A 27,376-nucleotide genomic window follows, 5' to 3' on the forward strand; every position below is an offset into this window, starting at 1 on the left:
TAATTATTTTTATATTACTTTGACCCATGTTCTTGCATTGATATGCGTTAAAATTGTTAAATAACGAACGAAACCGTCAACGCCATCTATTCGAGAGTAGGCCAAAGGTAGTGGCGCCATCTGATCGAGAATCAAATTTTCTTGATTTTCGAGGCACGTTTTCTCGTATCTTGACTGGCTTTTATTTAACAGGTTAGGGTGGGTAGAGAGATTCTTTGGTAGAGAGTGTATATTACCAAAGAGGATATAATAAGATAGAGCGGTACTGTCATAGTAAATTTTGTAACCACTGTAAATTCACTACCATCTATCGTCATACTTTAAAACTAAAAATGAAGATTTATAAAAATACGTTAAAATGTATTTAAATATGGATAAATGTTTTTTTTATTTGCATTAATTATTTTTATATGATATTGACCCATGTTCTTTCACTGATATGCGTTAAAATTATAAATAACAAGCGAAACCGTCAACGCCCTCTATACGAGAGTAGGCCAAAACTAGTGGCGCCATCTGATCGAGAATCAAATTTTCGTTACGGAGTATCTTTGATATTACGAAAAATCATTTCATAAAATCTATGCATAAAATTCATACTATTCCTCCATGGTCAATAAGTAAAATTAAACATTGTCAAATTACATCTGTGTATCCAGCCTATGGCTCCACTATTTTGAAAAGCATGCATGTATTGGACTGTAATAATTCAGCTGTCAAATAACTTTGATTGACGTTTCAGAAATGTCATTTACTGAGTTGCACTATACTTGTCTTGTACTTGCAATAAATGCCAACCCAACAATCACTTGTTCAACTAAAGATTATTCAATCGGGCTCATAAATTATTTCATTAAAGCTAAAATCTGATTGTGTAGCATAATCTTCATCGTAACATTAATTGAAGATGCACGGAAACTTATATGAGTCATCGTGTAGATGACCGTTGTGGCTTACTTTCTATACACTAGTAACTAAAATACTCAAAAATGTCTGAGGTAAAAGGGACGAAGGCCTTGGAATTATGGTGTAAACGCCTAATTAAGGATTGCCCTAATGTGCAGATTGATAATATGACTACGTCATGGAGAAATGGTATCGCTTTTTGTGCATTAGTTCATCACTTCAGGCCTGAGTTAATGTAAGTTATGTTACATTATTTTTATATTTATAGTTTACTGAATACATATTACTAATTGGAGGTGCGTTATTACAGAGATATATCAAGTTTAAAACCGGAAAACATTTATGAAAACAACCAGCAGGCATTTAGTATTGCAGAGAAACATCTGGGAATCCCCGCGCTGTTGGATCCTGAGGATATGGTGGAAAACGAAGTGCCAGACAGATTGTCTATTCTCACTTATTTGTCTCAGTTTTATCAACGTCTTGGCTACACAGGTAAACAGTGTCCTTATGGACATCAACTGATAACAAACATGAATACAAATAAATGTCTCTTGAAGTGACTGATGTTAAATTTATGGTGTGTAATTGTGAATTTATATAAGTGTACTTAATTTGCTTCAAACATGTTTCGACCTGATTCTGAAATGCGGGTGACCTAAAGCTCTTACTTCCTTAACTATTGAGAACAGGAAGGATACATCCCTATATTACGTACATCACCAAAATAATAAGTATCTATGCTAGGTATATAAATCATATGTGCAAAACAAACAGGATTAAACAGGATTTGCTTATAATATTTTCAGTAAACACTAAAGCCTCCGAAAATGAATCCAAGACCCCAGAGCCTCCGTCAACCTCTACAGCAGCGGTGGGTACATTTTACAAATTAATGTTGCCCTTACATATATTTTTCTTGGTTTTGTTTGCCACACCTTGTATATTCTTTTGAATCTATGACATTCATACTTACTTACTATGTGAGCTCAGTGGTTCAAAATGAGATTTATTTCCCTGAATAATAATAACCTTTCTGGCATTACCTAAATGCCAAAATCTTTCTATTTGTCAACTTATTATATAGATTAGTTGGGATTATGTTGGATGTAATCTTTAGTTTGTGATAATTTAAGACAGTTTATGGTGTGACAACAATATTATAGCCAGCACAATAACTTTTTATACTTGCACTTCCATTGCACATAGATTAGATTGGTTATATGTATATGACCTACTTATTTGTGATACGACCATACATTTGGTGAAAGCAACAAAACATATGCAAATGTATGTTTTAGTTTCTATATAGGTATCTCTATCATTTTTCTGTGTTGTATTTGTTACAACAGTACAATTTGTGATGTTTTTCTCTAGTACAACTAGTAGTGTGTCATCAATAAATATAAAAATTATTCAAGCTAAGTAAGCAAATTCATTCCCTATGTATAGTATGCATTAATATGATTTGGGCCCTATTAAAATATGTGATTACACACTACTGATTTCTTGCATTCTATAATCTATTCTTTATTTATTTTCACTTATAGGCACCATTCAAATTTGGAAAGACAGGTCTAGACAAGTGTGCTGCATGTGGCCTGCCTGTTTACCTCGCACAGCGTCTCATGGTCTCACACAAGCTCTATCATAGGAGATGTTTCCGTTGCTCCAAGTGCTCGGGTCACTTGAACCCCAAAAATTTTCAAGTTATCGAAGGATCTGATTTTTTTTGTGATAGTTGCAAAAATGAAAAGACAATGCCTGCATTTCTTAACAATAATGACCAAATAGGAATGTTAGCATTTCATGAAGACTTGTCTAAACCTCATGAGCTCCCCTGTGAAGAGCCTATTGTCCCAAAACATAAGACAAGGCCTCGTTCAATCTTAGGTGAGTATCTCTACATAACTTCCCTTAACTACATCTTCTCTATTCCTTCAGAACAAGCTTTGTTGTATGTCAAGTCTATGTTATTTACGTTGATCATTGACTATTTAATTTACTTTAATTGCAAGTATACTTAACAATACTTTTCAATTTAAAACTGTAAGTGAGTAGTATAATATTTTAAAAGTAGGTAGCTATTTTAGATTTCGGCTTAGAAATGCACCTGTAACATTTTGCTCTTTGGATTAGATTAATTTGATGCACTTTTTTAATCACCTCTGTTACTGAGATTAATACATATACATTAGTGGTATTTTGTTAAATAGTTACACTGTTACTATAATGATTAATTGTGGCATTTTCTATGAAAAGGGACGTTATTGTCGATGGCGCTTACGCCGCACAGCGGCGTCGCGCGGCATTGTATTTATATCGGAGCATCGTTAATAATAGCGTAAGCGCCATCGACAATAACGTCCCTTTTTATAGAAAATACCACAATTTTAAACATAGTTTGTACAAACATCATAACCAAACTATATTTAAAATTAAGTTAATTACTATTTCCTATAAGAGAAACTACAGTCAGTAAAACAATTAGCTTAGCAACCCTGCATACAATACAAATATGTATCTAATCGTTTTCCTGGCCGTACCTACAATGTATATCAATTGATCTCATCTTCGATTTAATATGTCAACTTGCACTGAAGAAATATGTACTAGTAAGTATGAAACAATTTTACTTACCTATTTAACTACGGTTTTGAGAAACCTGTGTCCCAAAATTTGTAGTGTAGATGCTACATAAATACAACTGCAGCTTTCCCATAATAACTTGATGATGGTATTTTATATTATTACCCAATTGACCATTATTAACAATTAGTATAATAAGACTCATTTGCTTTTATTACAGAGAAAATAAGCATGTTCGAAAAGCAATCAGATAAAGAAGTTAGTCTAGAAGACAAGTTAGTGAATATGTCTTTATCTGACAATTTAGATAGTAAACTTAAAGACAGTACACCTAGTGTTTTAAACACAAGCAAGTTACAATCTCAAGCAGCAGACAATATGGAGTCAGTAGTTGACAATGCCGGTGCTAAAGAAAATACCGAATTATTTAAACAAAACCCTGAAAAAGTTTACAAGAGCAATATAAATAAATTTAATTTTTTACAAACGCAACTCGCTGACGATACTAATGGTGACAATCAGTATACTGTTGGCGATACTGAGATACAACATGAAAATTTTAACGATTCGAAAGATGATAACGAAGTCAGTGATTCTGGTTTTAAGGAAAAATTTGACTCCATTGAAAGTGTGCGTAAAGACGAGAGTAATATAACTGATGATATTAGAATAGCGAAAAACCATTTTAATTCGCCTCCCGAAACTGACTGTTCTCCAACAGAAACAAATGAATCTATTATTATTGAGCCACAAATATCGATTAGTGTACCCCCACGGAAGAAAAAAAACCCTACGCCGAGTGGAAAATCGACAGTTAAAAAAGCGGACAATGAGAAAAAAGGCGACACTAAACTTTATCCCGACCATTTAAACCCGTTTTCGGACGATGAAGAAGAGGTATGTACCTAACAATAACAAATGTCCCACAATATGCGTCACTATGATTCTATTCATCAATTCAGTTAGTGCGTTTGATTCGCGTCTACAAAAGCGCCTGGATAGAATTTTAACAATTGCGGACCACGCACAAAGTGTGGTTCAATTTAGTATCTTGATAGAAAAATGCTTGGAAATCTAAAGTTTTTTAAAGATATACACGAATATTAAATTTTGCCTTTATTTTACACAATACAAAACTAAGTAACGCTTTACAAAGAAACTTTTTTTTCTAAATATACTTAATATTCATCTATAGTAAAATCAAACACTTACTGCACGCGAATACGTAGTGTTCTCTCTGTCACACTTACCTACGGCGGGTAGCAGTTTCTGAATAAAATGCCTGTCACGTAACGACGGACAAGGAGGCCTTAAGAATACTAAAGTGACTGAATTCCTAAGCCATATTTTTTTAAATATTGTTACTGCACACTTATGTATGTAACGTATTCGCACGTTATAGGAGGAAGCCAGTAAAGAGACATCAAAGCCAGTGAGCACCAATCCTTTTGGCAGCAGCGACGAGGAAGACGACGATGTGCCACCGATCCATCCTCCGAGACTGCCCACTGAACAAACTTCAACTCCCACGTATGTATTGACGATTTGTGACCCCTATTGCAATGTCATAAGGTCTATCAATGAACAAAGTGTTTTGCTGTTAAGATTCGTATTCATGATAAAAATCGGTTGAGCAACATAAACTAAGTATGATGATAAGCCAAGGCAAGTTGCTGGAAACAACAAAACGAAGTACCTAACTTAACTTACGACATTGCTATACGTAGCGAGCGCAGATTTTTGGCCGAAGGGTGTGGTATTTCGTTTCGGCGGTTCCGTGGGAATCTACACCGCCTACACCGGAACATGCGACGCAACAGAAAACTGTCGCCGAAATAATTTTTAGCTTTTAAGATTTTTGTTATTGTATGTATGTAGTTTGTAAGATATGCATCTATGGGCCTTAGTTGCCTACGACGTTTGTTTTATTTGCAAATATGCTCAAACAGCTCAAATCAGTCAGTAACATAATTATATTCCTTTAAAAATGCTTAAGTGTATTTAATAACCATAATACACATAATGACTATAAATCTATAAATGTTAGACTGAGTATTAGAAGCTCTAAATATGTAGCTTAGAATTCCTAAATAAAATGTTATTTATGTTAACAGGAAACGCTTGATAGCCGCCAACCCCTTTTGGTCAGACGGGGAGGAACCCTCGTCCGACGATGAACCTCACTATGGAAGGTAAATTTCTCTCACAAAATTATTATAGGGTATTCAACTGTATTTAAAATAAATTATTTTTCTCAAACATGCTATGAAATGTCGTCCTTACGTGCGTTATAACAGGCTTCAAAGTATCACGTTTCGGGCGCAGCGACTCGAGAGAACTGTAAAGGAATTTCATAGCTCGTGCAATCGCACCCTTACATTCCTTTTGAAAAATAAGTTATAGATGGTATTTACACTTCCATCGCAACCGATCGTGGCGTCAGTGTGACAATCGTCACGGAATCATATATAACCACTTTAAAGGTGATTTTCACACAAACTTTGTCTAATATGTTCTAATAAAATGTATACCTATAATGTTTCAGTACAAACATGTACAAGTCGTCATTGACCACAAGCACGCCGAACCTGCCGAGCGGGCGCCGGAAGAAAGTGAAGGCGCCGCCGCCGCCGCCAGTGCTCAAGGTCACCGAGGTCCCCGCCACGTCCATGGACGATGTCGCGAGCATATCCTCACTCAGCTCTTACACGTCCACCGTACATTCTGACCAAGTAAGCCATTTATTTGCTTTTATTTAAAAATGAAGAGTGACTGCGGTTAAGACACGTAGATAAGGTCTTTTAGCCATGTTTCACCTACGTGTAATTACAAGTCATCGTTGAAGAAGGTGAAGACGCCACCGTTGCCAGTGCTCAAGGTCACCGAGGTCCCCGCCACGTCCATGGACCATGTCACGAGCATATCCTCGCTCGGCTTCTACACATCCATCATACATTCTGACCAAGTGAATTTTGAATACGACAAAAAGGTTTAAAAAGGTCTGCCGCTATACTTGTCAACGTAGTCATACCCAGGGCCGGATTAAGAGGTCTGGCGGCCCTGGGGCAACAAAGGAGTGGAGGCCTCCTGGCCCCAAATTATTTTTCCGAATTCTCTATTGTAGGGGCCCCTCTTTTATGGAGGCCCAGGACAGTAGCCCCGGTTGCCCTCTCCTAAATTCGGCCCTCTCATACCAGCCATACTCTCACTACATATTTCGTGTACGTATCGGTTCGTATTCGTAAGAACGTAATTACGTATACCACAAAATGCATAGCATATTATGGCGAAAGCTAGTTGGGGTTTATGACACATTTCAAGGATAAATTAGATATCTCTCACTCTAAATATTAATAACTATGGTTTTACTAGGCGAAGTCATTTTTGTCGTAAAATTAAAGTGAGTGAAGCGACATATACTAGCGTACTAGCTTTTTGCACCGTCTGCGATGTGCGACGCGTATTAGGTATGAATCCGATGCAGTGCGGAGTTCACTCTCACTCACTCAGTTCTCACACTCTGTTCTGATGTGATGTGATTATACTCTTTCTAGTCGTAAATTCTGAAGAGGATGTCACTCACTATTTACGTACTAACACAACACACGTCATATGGGCTGTACGTTGATTTCCATAGACACAGTATATCCGCGTTAAAATTGGTTTCCGGATAATGGACTTATCATCACGAAGTCTAGTAGTTAAAGTAGGCACTGACAGTGAAAATTGTTTTTTAATATAGTTGCTCAAAAAGTGCTACTTTTCGTGGCTGTTTAGCGTGCGGAAAGTTGGTTTTCGCGAACTAGTGCTTTTTACTTTTCCAATTTTTTTAAATTTTTACTTATTGATGAGTGTTAATATTAGTTTCCTTTAAACGTCGTAATCAACATAAAAACCTACTAAAAATTGTAATACCTATAGATGTCATATATTAAAGAAAAAGTGACGAAGGTGAGTGAGAGTGACGAAGAGGGAAGTGAAGTTTTTTTCTTTAATATATGACATCTATTACAATTTTAAATTTATATATAGTAGTGTGACTACTTAAAAAAAAAAAAAAAAATTTAATAAAATAATTTGATTTGTTCCCAAACATGTTCATAAAAACCTACTGTTAATGTAAGAATACGAAAAATATGCATATTTCATATTTTATTACTTACCTCTTCATCATTATAAGTATTATAACACGTTTATTTTTTAATGTTGAAAAACCGTTCTTAATAAGTTGTCTGAATGGAACGGAACGCCTGTCAAAGAAGAGGAGTATTTTCTTACTGCAAGAATGTTTTAAGTTTCCAAAGGCAACATTCGATATTGTTTTTATAAATATAGGTATACGATACACAAATACCTAATCATAAATAACGATATTTAGGTAATAATAGTACAATGTTTTAATATTTACAATTGTTTCTGTCTTATAGAACATGCATTTGAAAAAAAAACTTATTGAAGTGGGTTCAATAATAATAACAAAATCTATTCTAGTCGAATAAAAGCTAGAAAAACACTTCTTCATAATGTCAATGTCAATGATGTCACAGAATTAATAATATAAAAGTTTCGAATTCCATTCCTTACTTGTTGCTTTTCTTATTTTTTCGCAACTGTATTAAAAAACGTCGTTCGATACACGTGCGGAAATGTCATTCTTCACTCGTCCCTATACCTCGGATATCTCGGTACTCGTGAAGTAATGACATACTTTCCGCACTAGCATCGAAATGTACTATAATGAATACCTACTGTCCAGTACAAAAGAGATCGTGGGCGGCAGGCCTAATAATAGGAAACGAACGCGATAAGCAGCACGATGCGCAATCGCCTCATTCGTATTACATTTGTAAATGACCAGTTTTATGAAGCGTCTAAGTATTTGATAATTTGCTTTGCATCTGGATCGATTTTGAGATGAAAGTTGACGACCGCCCCGAAATCGCCTTTCCATACAAACGTAGCTGTGGTGTTCCCATTTTCCTTTCTGGGTTTGAACATTATTGAAAATGTTTCGACACAATTTGATGCATATCAACCACAGCTATGTGGTTTGATTATTTTCGAATTTTAAATTATTATAAGAGTTAGGATCATTTTTAAATTTATATGGAATTTATTTTTCTCTCCTCTTAAAGCAATAAAAAAATCGAAAAAAATCCAACGAAGGGGCAATGGTTAATATAATCGCAAAAAATACGGTCAATAATGTTATCATCCAGGTAGGACAATGGGTACTACGTTTGTATGGAGAAGCCATCGTCCCTTTTCCTCTTAATATGTGTCCAAGTACCAATTTTATCCGCTTATAAATTTGTCTCCCGCCTACCAAATTTCGACTAACTACAGTAACTTGTTTTGTCGCAGAAATCATACGGCATGTCGACTCCAAGGCTAAAAAAGAAACGTATAGCGCCAACACCACCAGACAGCATGTCCATGTCCGGCTGTGGTTCTATGGAGAAAGGCGTCGACCACTCCGACATAAGAAATCACTCTGATGGTAAGTAATATCATTACAAGAGTTGCACCTATTCTATACTGAAACCACAGCCCACCATATAATCACCCTTGTAACCAGTTAGTTGTTGTTGTCTTAAGACATCCCAGAGGTACAGAGGGTCTATCTTCAGCGACCCTTCTGTGACCAGTTAGGGAGACTGTTAAGGCAGTTAACAGTCTCCCTAAAAACGCACCCTTCACGGATATATGTACTATGTAGTATGCCAAACAATCACAAATAATTCGTAGCATAATTAATTCTTACTTATTTAATTATTTTGATTAACAAATTATTAAGCAGGTACCTTATTGGCCAGTTATTCAACTTGAGGTTCTATAATCTATACCTTTGAATTGGAACGGTCGCCATAACTTTTCAAAAGTTGTATAAAAGTTTATTTAACACATCTATTCGACTATTGATTAAATAGCGGTAGTATAATAGCACTTTTACTACTTAACGTAACAGTTAGTCGACTGTTCTATAAGGAACACTTTTACGACGTGTAAGCAACTATTGGTAGTCCATACCACAAAATTCAATTCAATTATTATTTCGAATTATTTTGATTCATATAATGTAACTACAACAAAACTTAAAATTAATTAAGGTTAATGACATACAAAATTGTCGCGACTACGACATTTACGATCATAACCTCTATGCGACCAACTGTCGTGTAAGAAAGTTCTATAGAAGTCGTCGTAATACCTACTATACGACTGACGTATAAAATGGTAGAATAAACGTTTATTCGACCTTGCTATACTATAATAAGTTACATCGACTATTTAGTTGCATAATGCACCATTACTCGATGTACGGTCAAAATGACGACTGTTATACATAGGTACTACTTTTATAATATATTTATTTTACTTTTACGAGTCGTAAAGCTACTTGATTATATGACTAAATTGTTTGTTGGGTTAGTACTGCCGGGCACTCGTGTCTAGACTCTATATGGAACATGTGTATCGAAAACCCCTGTTTTAAATTAAAAATATTTTACCTAATCGTTTTGTCCTTCCATATTTTCCAAGATTGATTTAAAGTGATAAATGGATAATTAATGATTTATTAATCATTAAGCTGCAATTAAGATTAAAGAACAATGTTTGCCATAATTATCAATTTGCTAGAATTATGATTATTATCGTTTTCAACATCTCTTTATTATATAACAACATCCAATTTGGATAATTGGGATGCTACATTCAGTTTTTAATGGTTTTACTCTAGATTTGTAGAAAATAATTATTAATTAAATCAGTATAAGTACCTATTACAACTTACATTACAGAACAATCCACGTATTTGTTATTAACCTTCCATATGCCGATACGTGGATCTGCATAAGCAGATATTGAACTCTAATTTATATAATTAAAATTTAATATCTACTGCAAGGATCCACGTTCCGGTCCCGAAATACGAGACGAGAGGTTAATAGAGACCGTGCGTGTTGGAAGGTCTGCCATCTCGTGACCTGAATCGAAAGCGACGCTCATAATAATGGTTCGTTCGATATTAATTATCATAAATAAATGGTTTGAGAATTTAATAAAAAATACCAAATTTAGCTTTATTTAATGATTTTAAATCATAAACCTTAAAATTCCATAAGAAACAATTGGTTTTTTTATAATGATGTTGAATATAATTCTGAACGCATAAGTTAAATTGAGTCGATGCAATTTCAAAACACATCGTCAGAAATGTCAACATTGTCAACAAACATTTTACTTTAAAACTTTTCTCACCGACTCCGACTCACGTAAAAATATACAACTTCCAGAGTTTTCTGTTATAATATCGTAAATGATCTAACGCCTGTGAATGTTGCACTTTCCTCGCTATAGTGAGGTGAAAAGTTTTGTGTTACACACGGGTGCAAATATACACTTCTCGTTTGTTGAAACACTCGCGGGTAAAATCCAACTTTGCACCCTTGTATAACAAATAACTATTTAACCATACCAGCAAAAATTGAGAAGAAAGTTGCATTTTATTCACATGTGAGGCAAAATAATCAAATGAAAAATTTTGAGTTGTTTTCTTGTTTGCTGGTAGAATTGCCTTTTAAATGATGATTTTGAATGATAAATGTTTAATAACATACATTTTGAATCGATTTGCTTTGATTTTGTTTCATATTTTACAGTTAGTATTTTCCTTGTGTTGGTGTGGAGAAAAATTGTGTGTTACACTCGGTGGCAAGATTTGTTTAACCCTGGTGCCTTGAAACCCTCGCAATGCTCAGATTCCATTTTTCGAACCGAGCCATCTTTCGTTCAATTTAGGAATCTCGCTCGCTCTGGTATCAATATTAACACGAGAGGTTAAACAACTATTACTATTATTTGTTTGATAGGTGGACGTCGTCTGAAAGGCCCAGCGCCCGGCCTTCCGCTGCCGGAGCGGCGCGAAGTGAAAATGCAGATGTCTCCCGAAGAGCTGCAGGTGCAACTCGACATGCTGGAGACACAGCAGCTGGGCCTGGAGCGGCAGGGCGTGCTCATTGAGCAGATGATCCGGGACAAGTGCGAAGGTAGGTAGTGTAGTGCTGGTGCCTACTGTCACGTGAGTGCCAGGTCATAATGCAGAGGTATATACATACTATTATACACAGAAGGAAAATACATTCTACCTACATACCTATTCAAGTATTCACCTATAGTACCTACATATTGATCAGTATCAAAAAGTTGAAAAAAATCTGTGATATACGTAAATCGTTATCTGGCTTTACATAATTAATATCTCAAATTTAAACATGTAGTACCTAATTAATTATTACTTACCTAATTAGAAACGAACTGAGCAATAATTAGATTATGTTATTAGGTTTTTGTAGTAAATGCTTGAAGAATGCAAATGTAATTAATTTCCTGACGTCGAAAGTTATACTTTATCATCAACACGGTAATTAAGATTTTTGATCTAATAATTGATACTTGAGTGTATTGGTTTACACGAGTTAACTAAAACGCGGCAGCTTTATTTATTTATCGAATTTTATCCGTCCATAGGAGAGGATGCAGTACCAGCGCCGCAGGAGGAAGTGGAAGATCTCGTCATTCAACTATGCGAGCTGGTCAACGAGAAGAACGATCTGTTCAGGAAACAAACGGAGCTCATGTATATGTAAGTGGTTTTACATTAGTAACTAATAGTTAAAACACTTATAGACAATAATCTGCTATGGGTCGAAACTAACTCGAATATCTTCGTTTAAAGAAAATACCACAAGGATTTTCGTACACTGTCAATGTCACTGTGCGAACATGACATGGTAAGCGTATTTTCTTTAGGTGTTACTATTATTTAAGACGCAGTTCCTAGGCAAAAAAATACATCAATGGTAGAGAAAATTTCAAATAAACCCGAAAAGAACATTGGTGTGGTAAAAAACTTAGCTAAAGCCCCTTTTACTTGTGTGAGTAATGCATAGAAATATGAATATAAAGAGAAGTGCTTTGACAGCTCTGGGCGCGTGTCTCTACTCTACTTTCTGATCAAAATGATCAGAAAGCACGATCGCATTGTCATTTGATGACAGCCGTTGCGGTGTAAACACAAAAGCCAAATGCCGATGCCGGTTTGCGCCGTAATTACGTGCTAAAATCGCAGTTCCACTGTAAATTTAAATTATTATGGGGTCATCACAGGTAAGAATAATAGCAGTTTCTCCAGGATCCCGTCATTAGATCCTGACTATGAAAATGGGACCAACGACCAAACCCTACCTACAAAACCCACCTTTTCATACAAAATAACGTTTCTCGGAATCGGTTTAATTGTTTCTCAGTTAAGGGGGCAATTACACAAAAGATAACCATGGGTCGAAGTCTATCAGCAAGGGCCCCCGAAAACAGTATAATAGTAATCAGTGAACATACATAATAAAAAGAATTCCGACGAATTGAGACCCTCCTCCTTTTCTTTGAAGTTGGTTAAAAACAATCAGTGATTATAGTGGGGGATACGTAGCGGATTATAGCGGATTGGCTAGAATCTTATTGTAAATATTTATAAAGTTTATCTATGTAAACATAACTAATAATCGCAGTATCAAAATAAAAATTCTTTTTTTTTTACTATTTCATTATATACTGATTTAAACTAACACGATTTTCACTCATAATTTTAAAACTAACACGGGACTTAATGGCGTACAAACTTACGTTTATTTATGGCCTGACGTTTCGAACGTATCGTCACGTTCGAAACGTCAGGCCATAAATAACCGTAAGTTTGTACGCGATTAAGTCCCGTGTTAGTTTTAAAATTATTTCATTATAAGCATGTAGGCATTATAACTATGTAACAAACCAATAATCTAATTATACATATATTCTAATTTGTATTTCAGTCGGCGACAGCAGCGATTGGAACAAGAGCAGGCTGATATCGAGCACGAAATCAGGGTGATTCAGTCGCGGCCCGCGGTTAATCGCATCGATGCCGATAAGGTAATAACAACAATGCTAATTAATATTTAATCAGACGATCACAATCCGGAAACGTCGACGTGGACGTGACATGGTCAATTAAACCCTTTGTATATAATGAGGATCCTGATTTAAACACACGATTTTTACTCATTACGAGTAAGAAAGTTTTTTCTTATTTACCTCCGACGTTTCGAGGACGGCAGTATTCCCCGTGGTCTCGGAGAAAATTGTCTCTCTCTCCAACTTTTTTTTTACTAGCCTAATTTAGTGTCCCACTGCTGGGCAAAGGCCTCCCCTCGTTTCCTCCACTCGACCCTGTCGTTTATAGTTTCCCGCCAATCCGGATAAAATGCGTCCAAGTCGTCCTGCCATCTCCTTTTCGGCCTGCCTGCACCCTGGCCAGCACCATCTATGGTGTTCCGTGGGTCCCACTCGGTAACCATTTTGGCCCACCTTTCAGGGTGCATGCGGCAGACATGCCCAGCCCAGTCCCACTTAAGCTTAGCGGTCTGGACACCTACATCTACAACTCGAGTTCTGGAGCGCAGTTCCGTGTTTCCGATTCTATCAGTTCTGCGAACACCTAGTATACTGCGCTCCATCGCTCGCTGGCAAACCTTGTAGTCTAAGATACGTTATATATGGTCCACCTTCACCCATACGTCTGACGGATGACTTATATTTTATGAAAGAAAATATGTTCCTGAACATAAATAAATAGGGTTTGTTCCTGAACATAAATAAATAGGGTTGCCTAAAGAAATATGGTCAAGGCTATTTTTAATAAATTTTTGAAAATATTTTTTTTTCTTCAAATTTCACCGATTTGTCTGACGAACGGAATAAGTTCCAATGGAAAGTATACAACTTCTACAACATGAATAAATTAGGTTGCCTATGTTTTTCCGGTCACTATTATGAGGTTGCCGTGTTTAACCAGGCGAGTTAAAATCGATAATTGCACCCATCTGTCTGATGCTTGAATTATATATCAAAATAATGGTAATTTTATTGCGAACACAATGGTATAGGGTTGCCTGCAAAAATACGGTCACAAATAAGGGTTGCCAGGCTTTTAAAGAAAATAAGAAGGAAAGACTTTTAGCGATAACTCAAAAATGGCTTAACTGATCACGATTGTTTTAACTATTTTCGAATGTGTTTATTAATCACTATTTTTGTGATTTTTTTCATTATTTTTGGATCAATGGTTCAAAAGTTAGAAGGAAAAACCCTTTTTTTTCTAAATAATTTATTTCCGAAATGATTCACTTTATCAAAAAATCTATTTATTTTGAAAGACCTATCCAACGACATCCCACACCATAGGGTTAAAACAATAAAAAAATTGTCAAACACATTTTGTTTCTTTCAAAGCGATTATTTCCGAAAATATTCACTTTATCACAATTTGTTTTTCTAAAACCCCTATAAATTTTAAAATACCTATCCAACGACATCCGACATCATAGGGTTGAAACGAAACAAAAAATCCTTACATACATTTTGTTTCTTAAATGTATGTAAGGATTTTTTTTTTTTCATTTGAAACCTATAGTGCCGGATATTGTTGGATAGGTATTTTAAAATGAATACAGGTTTTCAATAATCAATTGTTGATAAAGTGAATATTTTCGGAAATAATCGCCTCGAAAGAAACAAAATGTATGTAAGAATTTTTTGTTTCGTTTTAACCCTATGATGTCGGATGTCGTTGAATAGGTCTTTTAAAAAAAATAGGGGTTTTAGAAAAACAAATTTTGATAGCGAATATTTTCGGAAATAATCGCTTTGAAAGAAACAAAATGTGATTGAAATTTTTTTTATCGTTTCAACCCTATGGTGTGGGATGTCGTTGAATAGGTCTTTCAAAATAAATAGGGGTCTTTGAACAACATTTTTTGATAAAGTGAATCATTTCGGAAATAATTATTTAGAAAGAAAAAAAAAGGGTTTTTCCTTCTAACTTTTGAACCATTGATCCAAAAATTATGAAAAAATCACAAAAATAGTGATTAATAAACACATTCGAAAATAGTTAAAACAATCGTGATCAGTTAAGCCATTTTTGAGTTATCGCTAAAAGTTTTTCCTTCTTATTTTCTTTAAAAGCCTGGCAACCCTTATTTGTGACCGTATTTTTGCAGGCAACCCTATACCATTGTGTTCGCAATAAAATTACCATTATTTTGATATATAATTCAAGCGTCAGACAGATGGGTGCAATTATCGATTTTAACTCACCTGTTTAAACACGGCAACCTCATAATAGTGGCCGGAAAAACATGGGCAACCTAATTTATTCATGTTGTAGAAGTTGTATACTTTCCATTGGAACTTATTCCGTTCGTCAGACAAATCGGTGAAATTTGAAGAGAAAAAAATAATTTCAAAAATTGATTTAAAATAGCCTTGACCATATTTCTTTAGGCAACCCTATTTATTTATGTTCAGGAACATATTTTCTTTCATAAAATGTAAATTTCATCCGTCAGACGTATGGGTGAAGGTCGACCATATATAACGTATCTCCTACTATTGAGTTTGGACTCTAACGCCTTAGTTAATGACCATGTTTGAGCACCATAGGTTAGGATAGGCAGGATACACATGTCGATGAGTTTGCGCTTGAGACACAGGGGAAGGTCACCCTTCAATAGCGCCTTCATGGACCAGAAGCTCTTCCAGGCGTTGTCAATACGTCTATGGACCTCTATGGTTTGCCTGTTTTCGAAGGAGGCTATCTGGCCCAAGTAAATGTACTCATCAACATACTGTATATCCAATTATACGCGATTAAGTCTCGTTATTGTTAATAATAATGAATAAGGATCCTGATCGAATTTTTAATCATCTTTTGTAATTTTTTTCAAAAAACGGTTTTTTTTCTACGCACTACGCAGCCGAGGTTTGAACCCATGATTTTTGACTATCACACACATATGTACCTATATAAGTTTCATGTTTTGGACACAAACAGTAGGTACAATAATTCTTAAATATATATTATTAATTAGTACACAAATCAATAAAGTTGCCACCAAATTCTAACACCAGGCGGTTTAATGGGTGTTGCGTTCAGTACGCATACAACGAAAGTCAATGTTAGACAACCTTAAGAGCTACCGATTTTACCCCCATGTATATTCAGCGAGCACCACATCACCACTGAACTGTGGCGAAAATTCGTAGGGATTTCTGTTTCCGTAATCCGTTGGTGCAACCCTCTTGTCTCTTTTGACAAAACACTTCCCTTTCCCTTATGATGTTTATACTGCATGTTAGGGCGTCCGCTAGCTGGCGCGGGTGCCATTAGAGGTAAAATCCGTCGCACACTTTTCGTCAACCCGCTCACCCGCTCCGTACAACCGCGCCAGCTAGCGGACGCCCTTAAGCTTTTGATACAAATAGTTATGATACTCGTACTAATGAAAAATACCAATCTCCCGGCAGGCCCGCGAAGAGCAGCTGGTGTCGCGGCTGGTGCAGATCGTGCGCATGCGCGACGAGCTGGTTCAGCAGATCGACGCCGAGCGCCGCCGCGAGCGCCAGGAGGACCTCGCCATCGCCTGCTCCATCGCCACCAAGCGGGGTAATACCATTAGCCCTAATGCCACAGTGACACACTCACACAAACACAAACAGCTCCTGGGCACGGACTACAATACAAACCTGGGCTGGGCTCGGACCGATCAGTGACTAGTTGGGTCGTTATACTATATCATGACCATTAATCTATTGCCAGAAAAAAGTACGATAGATATTGAATCCGTGTATAAAAATTGTATTCCCAAATTGTACCTGAACCAAATACATAATACGAATTTGTTGACCAAAATTCATATATTAATATTGATTGATTAATTTTAAAAGATGCTAAGGTAACGCAGTGGTAAATGCCTTATTTTTCATACAAATCGGGAGCCTAATTAAGCCTCTTTCTCCATCACAATACAGAAAATGAAAGTAATAGCCGAGTATTTTAAAATATGCATTTTACGAAAAGGTGTCAAAAACTTTTACGTAGAACAATAGTTATTTGTGCAACAAGAGGGGAAAGTTGGTTTTTCTTGCGAGTGTTTATTTTGAGCCCCGAGAAAACGAAAGATTCTATAATCGAATTACGAGCGAAGCGAGCGATTCTAAGTTAGAATCTTGAGCGTAGCGAAGGACTCAAACACACGAGATGTAAAATAACTTTGCTCTCGTGTTGCACACATAATTTTTCACCTCAGTAGTGAGAACATATTAAAGGTTAAAATGTATTTCGAATTACACAGAATAATACAGAGAAATAAAAAAAATTAAAAGTAATAAAAGTATGAAGTGGCAGTTCATGGCCTTCACTAAATAAAAAAGCTACTTTGTTTCACTCCCTGGAGTGAGGAAAGTCGCACTTTCTTCACTCCCTGGGGTGAGGAAAGTGCTGCTGAGGTGAAAAAATAATGGCCCAGTTGTTTTTCGGTGAAGGAAAATATCGCGAGGAAACCTGCATATTCGTACATCGGCGAATAGATTCAAAGACGTGTTTGTGCGTGAGTAGTAGATTAATGTCCATCCCACGCCACCTAAAAATTGCATCCTAAAAATCCTACTACCTACCTAAAAATCAAACATTCACACATACCTCACACCTTGCCGTCAACCGCATCCCCGGCCCGTACACGCTCACCTGACCATTTACTTAGGGATGTACCGACTAGTCGGGAAAGCCGACTATCCGGCCACATTTGTAGTCGACAAAATGGCCTATTAGTCGGCTACTTATTAGGTACAGAAAAATAGCAAATAAACGAAATAAACAGGAAATATTGATCAAATGTTTAATACCCAGTTTACTCAAATTTATAAATTTTTGATCACAGTTAAGCAAGTTACACATATTGTGCATTTCATTTATTAAATCAAATGTACAAAAATAGCGCGCGAAAAGCTAAAGCGACGCAAGGAGCAAAATAAATGTTTTTCAAAGCATTCGAACTTAGACAAAGGTTCTGCAGTGACTATCCGAATGCAAACTTTGAAGAGAGAAAATGATTTATGGATTTGGCCCACTAGCCGACTAATCGGCCATCCGAGCGCCGATTAGTCGGCTAGTCGGCCAAGTCAATAGTCGGTACATCACTACATTTACTGCCTCCATCGCGGTACATACTTGCGCTATTGCTACCAACACACTTTCAAAAGCGGACCGGGAGATACACCTACACAAGTACACAACACTACCACACCATTTTTACAGCCTTGATAGCTACCACGCCATTTTTAGGTGGCTTGGGACGGACAATAATCTACTACTTGCGTGAAGACAATGGTGATCTTCTAGTAGTCAAGAGCAATGGGATAGGAAACTAGTGGGAAGAATCTAGAAACTAAGAATCAAGAAAGGATACCGCCGTTTAGCCAAAATATTTTTCGCCAAATTTCACTTCGCAACCATTTCATTTCCCAACCCCATACTTGCGAAATGAAAATGACGTACTAGGTTGGGTTAGGTTAGGTTGGATTATGAAAATTTGCGAAGTGAAATTTTGCCAAATGTTAATTTGCGTAAAATAGTTTGGGAAGTAATACTTTGGGAAACGATTTTTGGCAATACATTAGTAAACCAATCAAGAAACCAAGAATGATCTGCGCTTTCATGAAAAATCATAAGCGTGACTTTTTCTTCTTTACCAATCTACTAATATATGGTTATGACAATGCTCCCGTTGGCAAGTTTTTAATGTTATTATGCTTAATGATTACGGACTAGTTGATGTGGAAGTAATTTTTCATTATATTAGTAGTTAGTTTAAATTTAGCCCCAAAAACTAAGAAAGCCAACTTTACCAACCAACTGACTTAAGCGGTGGACTGTGGGTAGACCTACGTTATTTAATTGTGTACAACTATATTTTTCAGCTCAAAGGAACAGCGACTCCAACAGCTCATCAATAAAATCTACGGAGGTTGTCCCTACGCCCAAGAAAAACAAAGTAAAGGACAAAGTTAAAAAGCAACTTAAGAAAGCAAAGCACACTCTTATTTCAAAGAAAAAAGATGATTCAGACAAAAAAGAGGCAAAATCCGAAAAAGAAAAGAAATCGAAATAATAACACACACGTGATTAAGTGTAAAAATAGCAAGAGAGAACAAGGAAAATCAAAACAATACTTGTAACAATTACAGCGGTCAATAAGCGAAAAGACTTGATACTCGTAACATTGATCAATTATCGTAGTATTTTATAAATGTATGGTTTATTGACACACAAAATGACTTGCTCTGTTCAGAAGAATAAATAAATAGCAACCAGCAAAGATATTCAAATACATGTAAAATACCCAAATTTAGTAAATAGCACTGTGATTAGTACTTACGTATTGGTAAACTAACGGAGACTAACAAACTAGTATTATTAATAACTCGCTACTATTATTACGTCTTAGTTTTGATAATGGACACAATTTTCGTACCATTCGTACGTATCACATTATTTGTATTTAAGTTTATGGCCTTCGCTATAAGCGACGCTGTTTGTATGTCCATATAAAATGCTTTACGTTATTATTATGTTCATATTTTGATGCTGTTTTTTTTATTAAAGCATAAAAGACATTTATAATGTGTTAAATATACTTAAGTGGCATGGCATACTAAAGTACTTAAGCAAGACTGAAACATTCCACTAACTAAATTATACATATGTTTCTTTGAAATATAAATTGGAGTAATAACGTGTCATAAAAATGTCTTAATTTTAATTTATTTTCCACTAGGTATTGGGCCTATATTGGTAATGAAATTACGCTTAGATACTCATTAGCATTACTGAAGTTCGTGTTTCCGAATGTTCGGTGTTAACGGGAATCCTTTAGATCAGAAAGAAAACCTGCAAAAGTGAGTCAGGTGACAGGACAGGAGCAGAAATTAAAAGGGCTGAATAAACGCCAATATTAGTTATATAAAACAATGCCTAAAGCAATGTGTTGAATTTTTTATTACTATGGCAAAGAATTTATCAAAATATTAGTCATTAATTTTGTGCCACGCTAACGTAATATTAAACTTCGTTAAGTTGTATTGTTATAATATCGATATACACCTCGTAGGCAGACAAAACAGTAGTTGAATATAATTGTGTTCACAAAAAAGCACAAATATTGCTATATTAATATAATTCCAGATATTATATCTCGAATTACACCATACCTCGACAATCTGTACGTACGAAACTAAATGCATTTGTTGTTTTTAGATTTTTTTATTATTTTGAAGTTATTTGTATGTACAGCAAGTAGCAAAATGTATACACGGATGAAGACTTCAGATCTACATATTACATAAGCAATGTTATTTTTGAAAACTCTTCTTTCTGGTATATTTTGCTACACAATATATGTTATTAAATATTATTTATTGATTAAGTAAAAAAGCCAGTTTAGTGCTATAATTTTTGTATTCACACTATGTAAGTTGATCATTTTGGCCAATTGAAATTTATAGTTTTGTTTATTTTGGCCTTAGCCTTGGCTTAGCTTAGGTTTGTTTGACTTTAGCACATATATTTATAAACGATTCCTCAACTTTTCCGAACTAAGGGAAAGAGAAAAAGAAGCAACTTGTAGCAGCAATGCTAAATCAGATTGTTATCAAGGCTTCTTCTTTCGGCTTTATGTAAAAGGAAGGATTTATATACATAAAATGCGTTTCGCTTATATGTGTAATGGTTTTTTTTTAATATTTTATTTAAAAAAAGTAATCTTCGCAAGTAAATTTCTCGATAGCGGGTGCATAGATTAGTATATGGTGTACCAAAACATATAGGTAATAAAGGAACTATACCGAAAAATGTTTCCTAAATGTATTCTTTAAAATCTACTTTGTTTTAAATATACTGCCCCGTATTATTATAGATGAATATATGTTATTACAACTAAATTAAAAAATAAAATTAAAATTAAAAATACGACTTAATGCCTTCGAAACCTAAATCTCGATCTAACCCGTATAAAAGATATTGTTCTGTTTACGGAGGATGTCTGTACGGAAGGACAAGGAAGCAGAAATAATTTTTTTTTAAATTCCGGACTATATTTACCGACATATTTTCAAAGGAATAAGTACTTCTTAAAAATAATAAATCAGTAGGTATAGGCACAAAAACTTGTCAAGTGACAACCCCGTGCCGACACGCAGCTCGGTCATAAAACTGCGGCGCGCAAAGAAGATTCACGGTTCGTGCGCGGTTATAAGTTTCAATTTTGCTTGCAGGCGGAGAGTATAGGTATAATTTTATACCTAAATCTGACTTTTGTAAACGAGTGAATTTTCTGTACGGTAGTACTATTAGTTATTCTGTGTTATTATTAGGTACTTTCTGTAAAGTGTACCCGCAATTCCACCAGTATGGCGGGTATACTTACCTATTGTGTTGTGATCGTATCGTACCATTAATTGATATTTTTTTATAAAAAAATGTACCTACGATTTGGTAACTTCTTTGAAATGATGGTACTAAATAGTTATATGGGGCATTTTCTATGAAAAGGGACCTTATAGTCGATGGCGCTTACGCCGCACAGCGTCGCGCGGCATTGTATTTATATCGGAGCATCGTTTATAATGGCGTAATCGCCATCGACAATAAGGTCCCTTTTTATAGGAAAAAAACACATATATGGAAGTACATTAGTAAATTTTTGGTAGTTCTTGTATTTGCACACCCGCCATCCTGATTCACGGCTTCGCAAATTGTCCCTAAACTGGCAATATACTCATAAGATGTTGTATTAAAAAAATACTCCTGGCTTCCGAATTATTACGTGTATATATATGTATATTTGTATGTGTTTAATGCACAGGGATTTTTTATTTACCACAAAATTTATTAATTATTTAATTATCCACATAGAGAAAAACACTCGAATGAGATGGTCACGTTTTTATTATCCTTAATTATTAACATTCTGTTTGTATCAGTGCACTTATACTTCGAATATGCAAAATAAAGATTTATTTACTACATTACCTCTTTTATTCTGGCTCTAGCTTGCACACGCAAAACATTGATCATAAGATTCATAAGAATTTACATCAGTAAAAAAGATTGATTATGACAATAATACACATTTGATTTATGTAATTCAATTAAGAATTAAGGAGTCAGATATTCAATAGAATAAGATAGACACAAAACATTAGGTAAACAAGTAACCTAAACATTAATTTAATTTCATAATTAAAATACTCCTGCTGTAGAATTACTACTAAAACTATGCTGGTTCAGCACTCCAGAGATCTATATCGATCTTTAACTGCATAGAACACATTTCTTCACAAGGTCATAGTGTAATGATAACAGTAAACGAAGTGAGAAACTGGCATGATTGTGTGTATGTCCAATATAATTGTCCAGCAATAAATGCTTTTTGTAGGACATTAACATACAATCAGGCCATTACAGTTTATTTTGTTTTGTTATACACCCGACCAAAAGACTTAGGCGCATTCAACGCAACGTAATAATAATTTTGCATCTCTTTCTGTGCGGTGATTCTCTTGAAAGTAGCTCGAGCTGCATGAAGGAATACCACATCACAACTATTTTCAAGAGAATCACCTCCAGTAGACACGGCATTCCAGCCAGGGGTCGGAAACCGGTATTTGCTCCATACAAAAATACCGGTATTATTACGTTCTTTTTCGTTCTTTTGTTTATAATTTCATTTTTAATGGGACGTTTTAATAATGCAAAATTGTTTTCTAAATACATGATTCAGTCCAACGTAATGAGCATAAAAAAATTCAAAATATTGGGCTATTTCGGGGTTTTAAAAAAATACCGGTTCCGAGCCCTGATTCCAGCGTGACGTTATTCAAGGTGAATTTCGCGCCTCAAAGGAATGGCCAGGAACATCTAGTTTGAATGTCAGGTCCTTGCATTCTCTTCACATTACAATCATCCCTCCCTCAAGAGTTGTGACGTTCTTGAGAACATTCTCCGCTTTGTATGGGAAACATTCTCGCTCGAGAAACCATAGGTAGAAATGGAGAATGTTCTCAAGAAGGGCCTAACTATACTCCCCCATCCTCTCCAGGTATCTGAGCCATTTTTCGCGTAGCCATGATCTCTCCAATCATTCCAACAATTTACCTAAATGATAATTCCTTATTTATTGTCTATTTCAATCCGTAAAGGTGCTCTTTTGTATTTACTTATTCTATCTCTTAAATCATCTGTCTTAGTAGTAGATTGCTTTTTTGACTTTAGCATCTGCCTCAAATCATTGTGATCACTTGTAGTGGTAGGCTTTGAATCTAGTCTTGACCATACACTGGAACTCTTTGCAGTAGATATTTTTTGAACTCTACTCATTGTGTTGTGATCAGATTCATCAGAAGAGTATGAGGACTCGTCACTTGATGATGGTACATCTTCATGCAGAATTTTAGCACCTAACCTTGACTGAACGTTGTTTCTAGCTTTATTTGTAGTTGTTTTATTGTGGTACTTGAATTTATCTGACAACAGTACTGATTCTCTTGGTGTATAATTACTTCTTGAATTGACCACTTCTATGGACAGAGGAGCATAAACATCTTTATCGGCAATAGCTTTAGTCAATTCCATAGCTTGTCTTTTCTTATTCTGCTTAGATTCTTCGTCATCAGCATGCATTCTCATTCTAGGAGCCTTAGACTTCTTTTTCCATTCAGTGTCAGAATCACTATCTTCATCCTGGTCTTCCACATTGTTATGATGTCTTTTGCCGAGGCGCATGGCTAGTCTCTTATTTCTGATTTGTACTTTTGGCACTGGTTCTTCTATTTCATCTTCATAATCATTCTTGGATAATCTGCGCTGAATAACTTCCTGATTGTCATATACACCCCAAGATTTACATAAATCTCCCCAGGGGTTTTTAGTTGGTGGATCTAAAATTTCATCATAATACCCTTCTGGCGCTTTCCTTTCTGGTACCTTTTTTGGCAATTTCTTATCTCCATTAGTAGCAAAACGCATCAATATCAGGTCCTTTTTAGGGTGTGGAACACCTTCCCTCCAGTGATGTGACGATTTCTTGAGCATATCTATTAAATCTTCATTTCTTATTTCCCGTGAATGCACTAACAATGCCAATGCAACTGATATATGATCTTGACAAACTATGTTACCTGCCAATGAGTGAAAAACAGGAATTACTTACTTGAACTCTAATTCAAACACAGTTAAAACACAATAATTTACAAATTGTATATAACAACTTATAAAGCTAGCCTATGTTGCTCCTACAACTACAAAAGATTGGAATTGTAGTAGCAAAACAAAGACTTACAATAATCGTAATAACTTTTAAACCACCATATTTTGATAAAAGATGAAAACTATAATGAAGTACATTATAGTTTTCATCACAGGAAACAACAGACCCTGCAGAAAATAAGTACTTGATATTCATAATGACAGATAAAGACAGGTCGGTAATGTGTATATGAATAACACCACTAGTGTTTGCTGTTTGCTGCAATACAATAAATAAAAAAAATTGTACTATAGTGACATCTGATAGATGCATAATAGCCATGGTTATAATTTGTATTACCTATTTATCTCATAAACACAAGTTTACAGCTTATGGCCATACTTGTACTAACTCGGGACACATTCTAGGGATTTGATGTCGATATATATTTATACATGTATGTACTCACAGAAAAATCCTCTATTACTATAAAGAGGTTCGATATCATGTCTGATATCGAGCCTCTTAAGATAGTGAAAGTATACCAATGTAATTACAATCAAAATAATCATACTATGAAATCAATTTTATAATAATAAAGAATAATATATGTTTGTTGAAATCCAGAGAAAATAATAATATATATTTATGTTGAATCTAGATTATTCTAGATGTTGACAGTAACATCAATATAATTGTCGTCAATAAAATATTTTGCTACACCACTTTCGTGTTCATGCTGCGTGTTAGCACAGGTATGCTTATGGGAAGTCACTTACATGCATGTAACTTAAAATAAGGGCCAATCCGATTTACACATTGATTAGTGTTAAGTGAAACTGGAGTAACTTTTTTTAGTTATTAAGATTTATCTTAGAATAAGTACAAGTACTTTATAGTGTATGGTTACCCAATGTATGAGCTTACACTTAACACTAATCAATGTGTAAATATCATGCCTAAGACTCTAATTTCAAGGCAAAAGATTACAGTTGTTAACTAAAATCAAAGATAGTTATAACTCCGTAAATAATAATAATACAAAACACTGATGTGACGTAATAACTTTGAAACAATTTATAATTTGTTTTATTATTTCATTTTGACTTATGTATTTGTAAGAAAATAATTAAATCGGGCCCGTAAAGTTTTATGAATAAGGGGGTTAATTAATGTGTAAATTAAAGTGAGACTAGGTACCAGTCATGAACAGTATGAAGATTACAATAATGAAAAACTTACATGATTTGTCATCAATCCATTCAAGGCTGACTGGTTTATAATCCGCAAGGTACTCAAATATATCTTTTTCCTTAAGTCCAGCAATTCCATTTAAATGTAGTGCATCAAAGCGAAAATGTCGTTCATTCCCACTTTCTATTCCAAAATTACGGTACAGCTCATCAATTTGTTTCTGTGTTACTACTCTGTTTCCTGAGAGATTCAACCCAAATCTTTTTGCTCTCTCTTCTAACTTCTTCGCGTCAATTTTTTCTAGTTGTGTGATGATTAATCCTTCCTTTTCTGCCTTATAAAGCTAGAATATAAATTGATTATATATATAAAAAAATGTAGCGAAAAATAATCTCAAAATCAGAGTCCACCAACTTGTTACATACCAATGTAGGCTTTACGTCTTCTGGAATACAATCATTATCTTCATCCCCTAGCATCGGATCGTCACTCATTTCTCCTTCCTCTTTATCCATTTCCATTGTTGTTGTTGTGTTATTGTATTTCTGCTGAAAAAAGTAAATTACCTACTAAAACTGAAATGATTTCCGTCTGGTAAAGCGAAGTGCCGAATTGATTTAATTTGATTTGTCTTTCTCGAGTTTCTTGTTCTTGTCACATAATATAATATTACCACAGATTACTAAAATGCTTGGTTTGGTAATGTAATTTTATATAGTCTCCATGAATGTAATCAAATGTAACTAATTTTTTTTTTAATTGTATATACTATAGTTGGTCAAGCAAATCTTGTCAGTTGAAAAGGCGCGAAATTCAAATTTTCTATGGGACGATAACCCTTCGCGCCTACATTTTTTAAATTTGTCGCCTTTTTCTACTGACAAGATTTGCTTGGCCAGCTATAGATTTATAGTTGGTCAAACCAATTTGTCAGTCAATAACAACCAGGAAAATTATACTCATCCCTTTCTTTTGGTACTTGTTTAAGACAGAGATAGTATGATTCTCTCTGTCTATGTTTGAAATGAGACAGTCCTTTGACAAACTATAGTAAGTCAGTTCTACAATGGTTCTACACTCTACACGTGCTATAGCTGGTCAAGCAAATCTTGTCAGTAGAAAAAGGCGGCAAATTTAAAAAATGTAGCCGCGAAGGGATATCGTCCCATAGAAAATTTGAAATTCGCGCCTTTTTCTACTGACAAGATTTGCTTGACCAACTATGTTAAGTAAATTAAGTGGAGTCTAGAAGGATCGTTAAATCGACCGATTTGATCAGAAATAAAATTGGCTTCAGTCTCCAATTTAATCATCAATTTTAAATTTATGGTGATATTTGAGCGCTCTTAATTAAATGCCCCCAAACCATGGTGTGGATGCAATAATACCAATTTGTGACGCTACAAATTGGTATTATTGCGTCCGCACCCCATATTATTGGAAATATCGGTCATAATCGGCGGTCTAATTCGGCGAGCTAAATTGGAGTTGCATCCGCACGG

At 35.2% G+C, this 27,376-nt stretch overlaps 2 protein-coding genes across 2 annotated transcripts; one reads left to right on the plus strand and one right to left on the minus strand.

Moving 5' to 3' along the window:
* The first annotated feature begins 770 nt into the window (after positions 1-770).
* On the plus strand, positions 771-22,461 carry LOC134742367 (MICAL-like protein 1). The gene is made up of 14 exons (XM_063675464.1): positions 771-1,141; positions 1,217-1,401; positions 1,716-1,780; positions 2,457-2,799; positions 3,716-4,392; positions 4,898-5,025; positions 5,610-5,687; positions 6,041-6,227; positions 8,860-8,995; positions 11,370-11,546; positions 12,028-12,142; positions 13,371-13,470; positions 16,906-17,044; positions 19,357-22,461. The coding sequence occupies exons 1-14, from the start codon at positions 990-992 to the stop codon at positions 19,545-19,547; spliced, it is 2,673 nt and encodes an 890-aa protein (XP_063531534.1). The 5' UTR covers positions 771-989; the 3' UTR covers positions 19,548-22,461.
* LOC134742388 (nuclear cap-binding protein subunit 3-like) lies at positions 22,364-26,510 on the minus strand. Its single transcript, XM_063675509.1, has 3 exons — positions 26,300-26,510; positions 25,923-26,217; positions 22,364-24,612 (listed from the first exon to the last, which is right to left on the minus strand). The coding sequence occupies exons 1-3, from the start codon at positions 26,393-26,395 to the stop codon at positions 23,606-23,608; spliced, it is 1,398 nt and encodes a 465-aa protein (XP_063531579.1). The 5' UTR covers positions 26,396-26,510; the 3' UTR covers positions 22,364-23,605.
* Between the last annotated feature and the right edge of the window lie 866 nt (positions 26,511-27,376).

The sequence above is a fragment of the Cydia strobilella genome, chromosome 6 (genome assembly GCF_947568885.1).
Source record: "Cydia strobilella chromosome 6, ilCydStro3.1, whole genome shotgun sequence".
Lineage (NCBI taxonomy): Eukaryota > Metazoa > Arthropoda > Insecta > Lepidoptera > Tortricidae > Cydia > Cydia strobilella.

What these genes read in the sequence shown, in the direction of transcription:
- LOC134742367 (XM_063675464.1), top strand. Translation starts at nt 990, where the DNA reads ATGTCTGAGGTAAAAGGGACGAAGGCCTTGGAATTATGGTGTAAACGC. An exon ending in GAACAAACTTCAACTCCCAC is followed by an intron (nt 5,026 to 5,609) that starts GTATGTATTGAC and finishes TTATGTTAACAG; the next exon opens with GAAACGCTTGATAGCCGCCA. An exon ending in CCACCGTACATTCTGACCAA is followed by an intron (nt 6,228 to 8,859) that starts GTAAGCCATTTA and finishes GTTTTGTCGCAG; the next exon opens with AAATCATACGGCATGTCGAC.
- LOC134742388 (XM_063675509.1), bottom strand. Translation starts at nt 26,395, where the DNA reads ATGGAAATGGATAAAGAGGAAGGAGAAATGAGTGACGATCCGATGCTA. An exon ending in AAGACGTAAAGCCTACATTG is followed by an intron (nt 26,218 to 26,299) that starts GTATGTAACAAG and finishes TTTATATTCTAG; the next exon opens with CTTTATAAGGCAGAAAAGGA. An exon ending in ATGGATTGATGACAAATCAT is followed by an intron (nt 24,613 to 25,922) that starts GTAAGTTTTTCA and finishes ACTCATTGGCAG; the next exon opens with GTAACATAGTTTGTCAAGAT.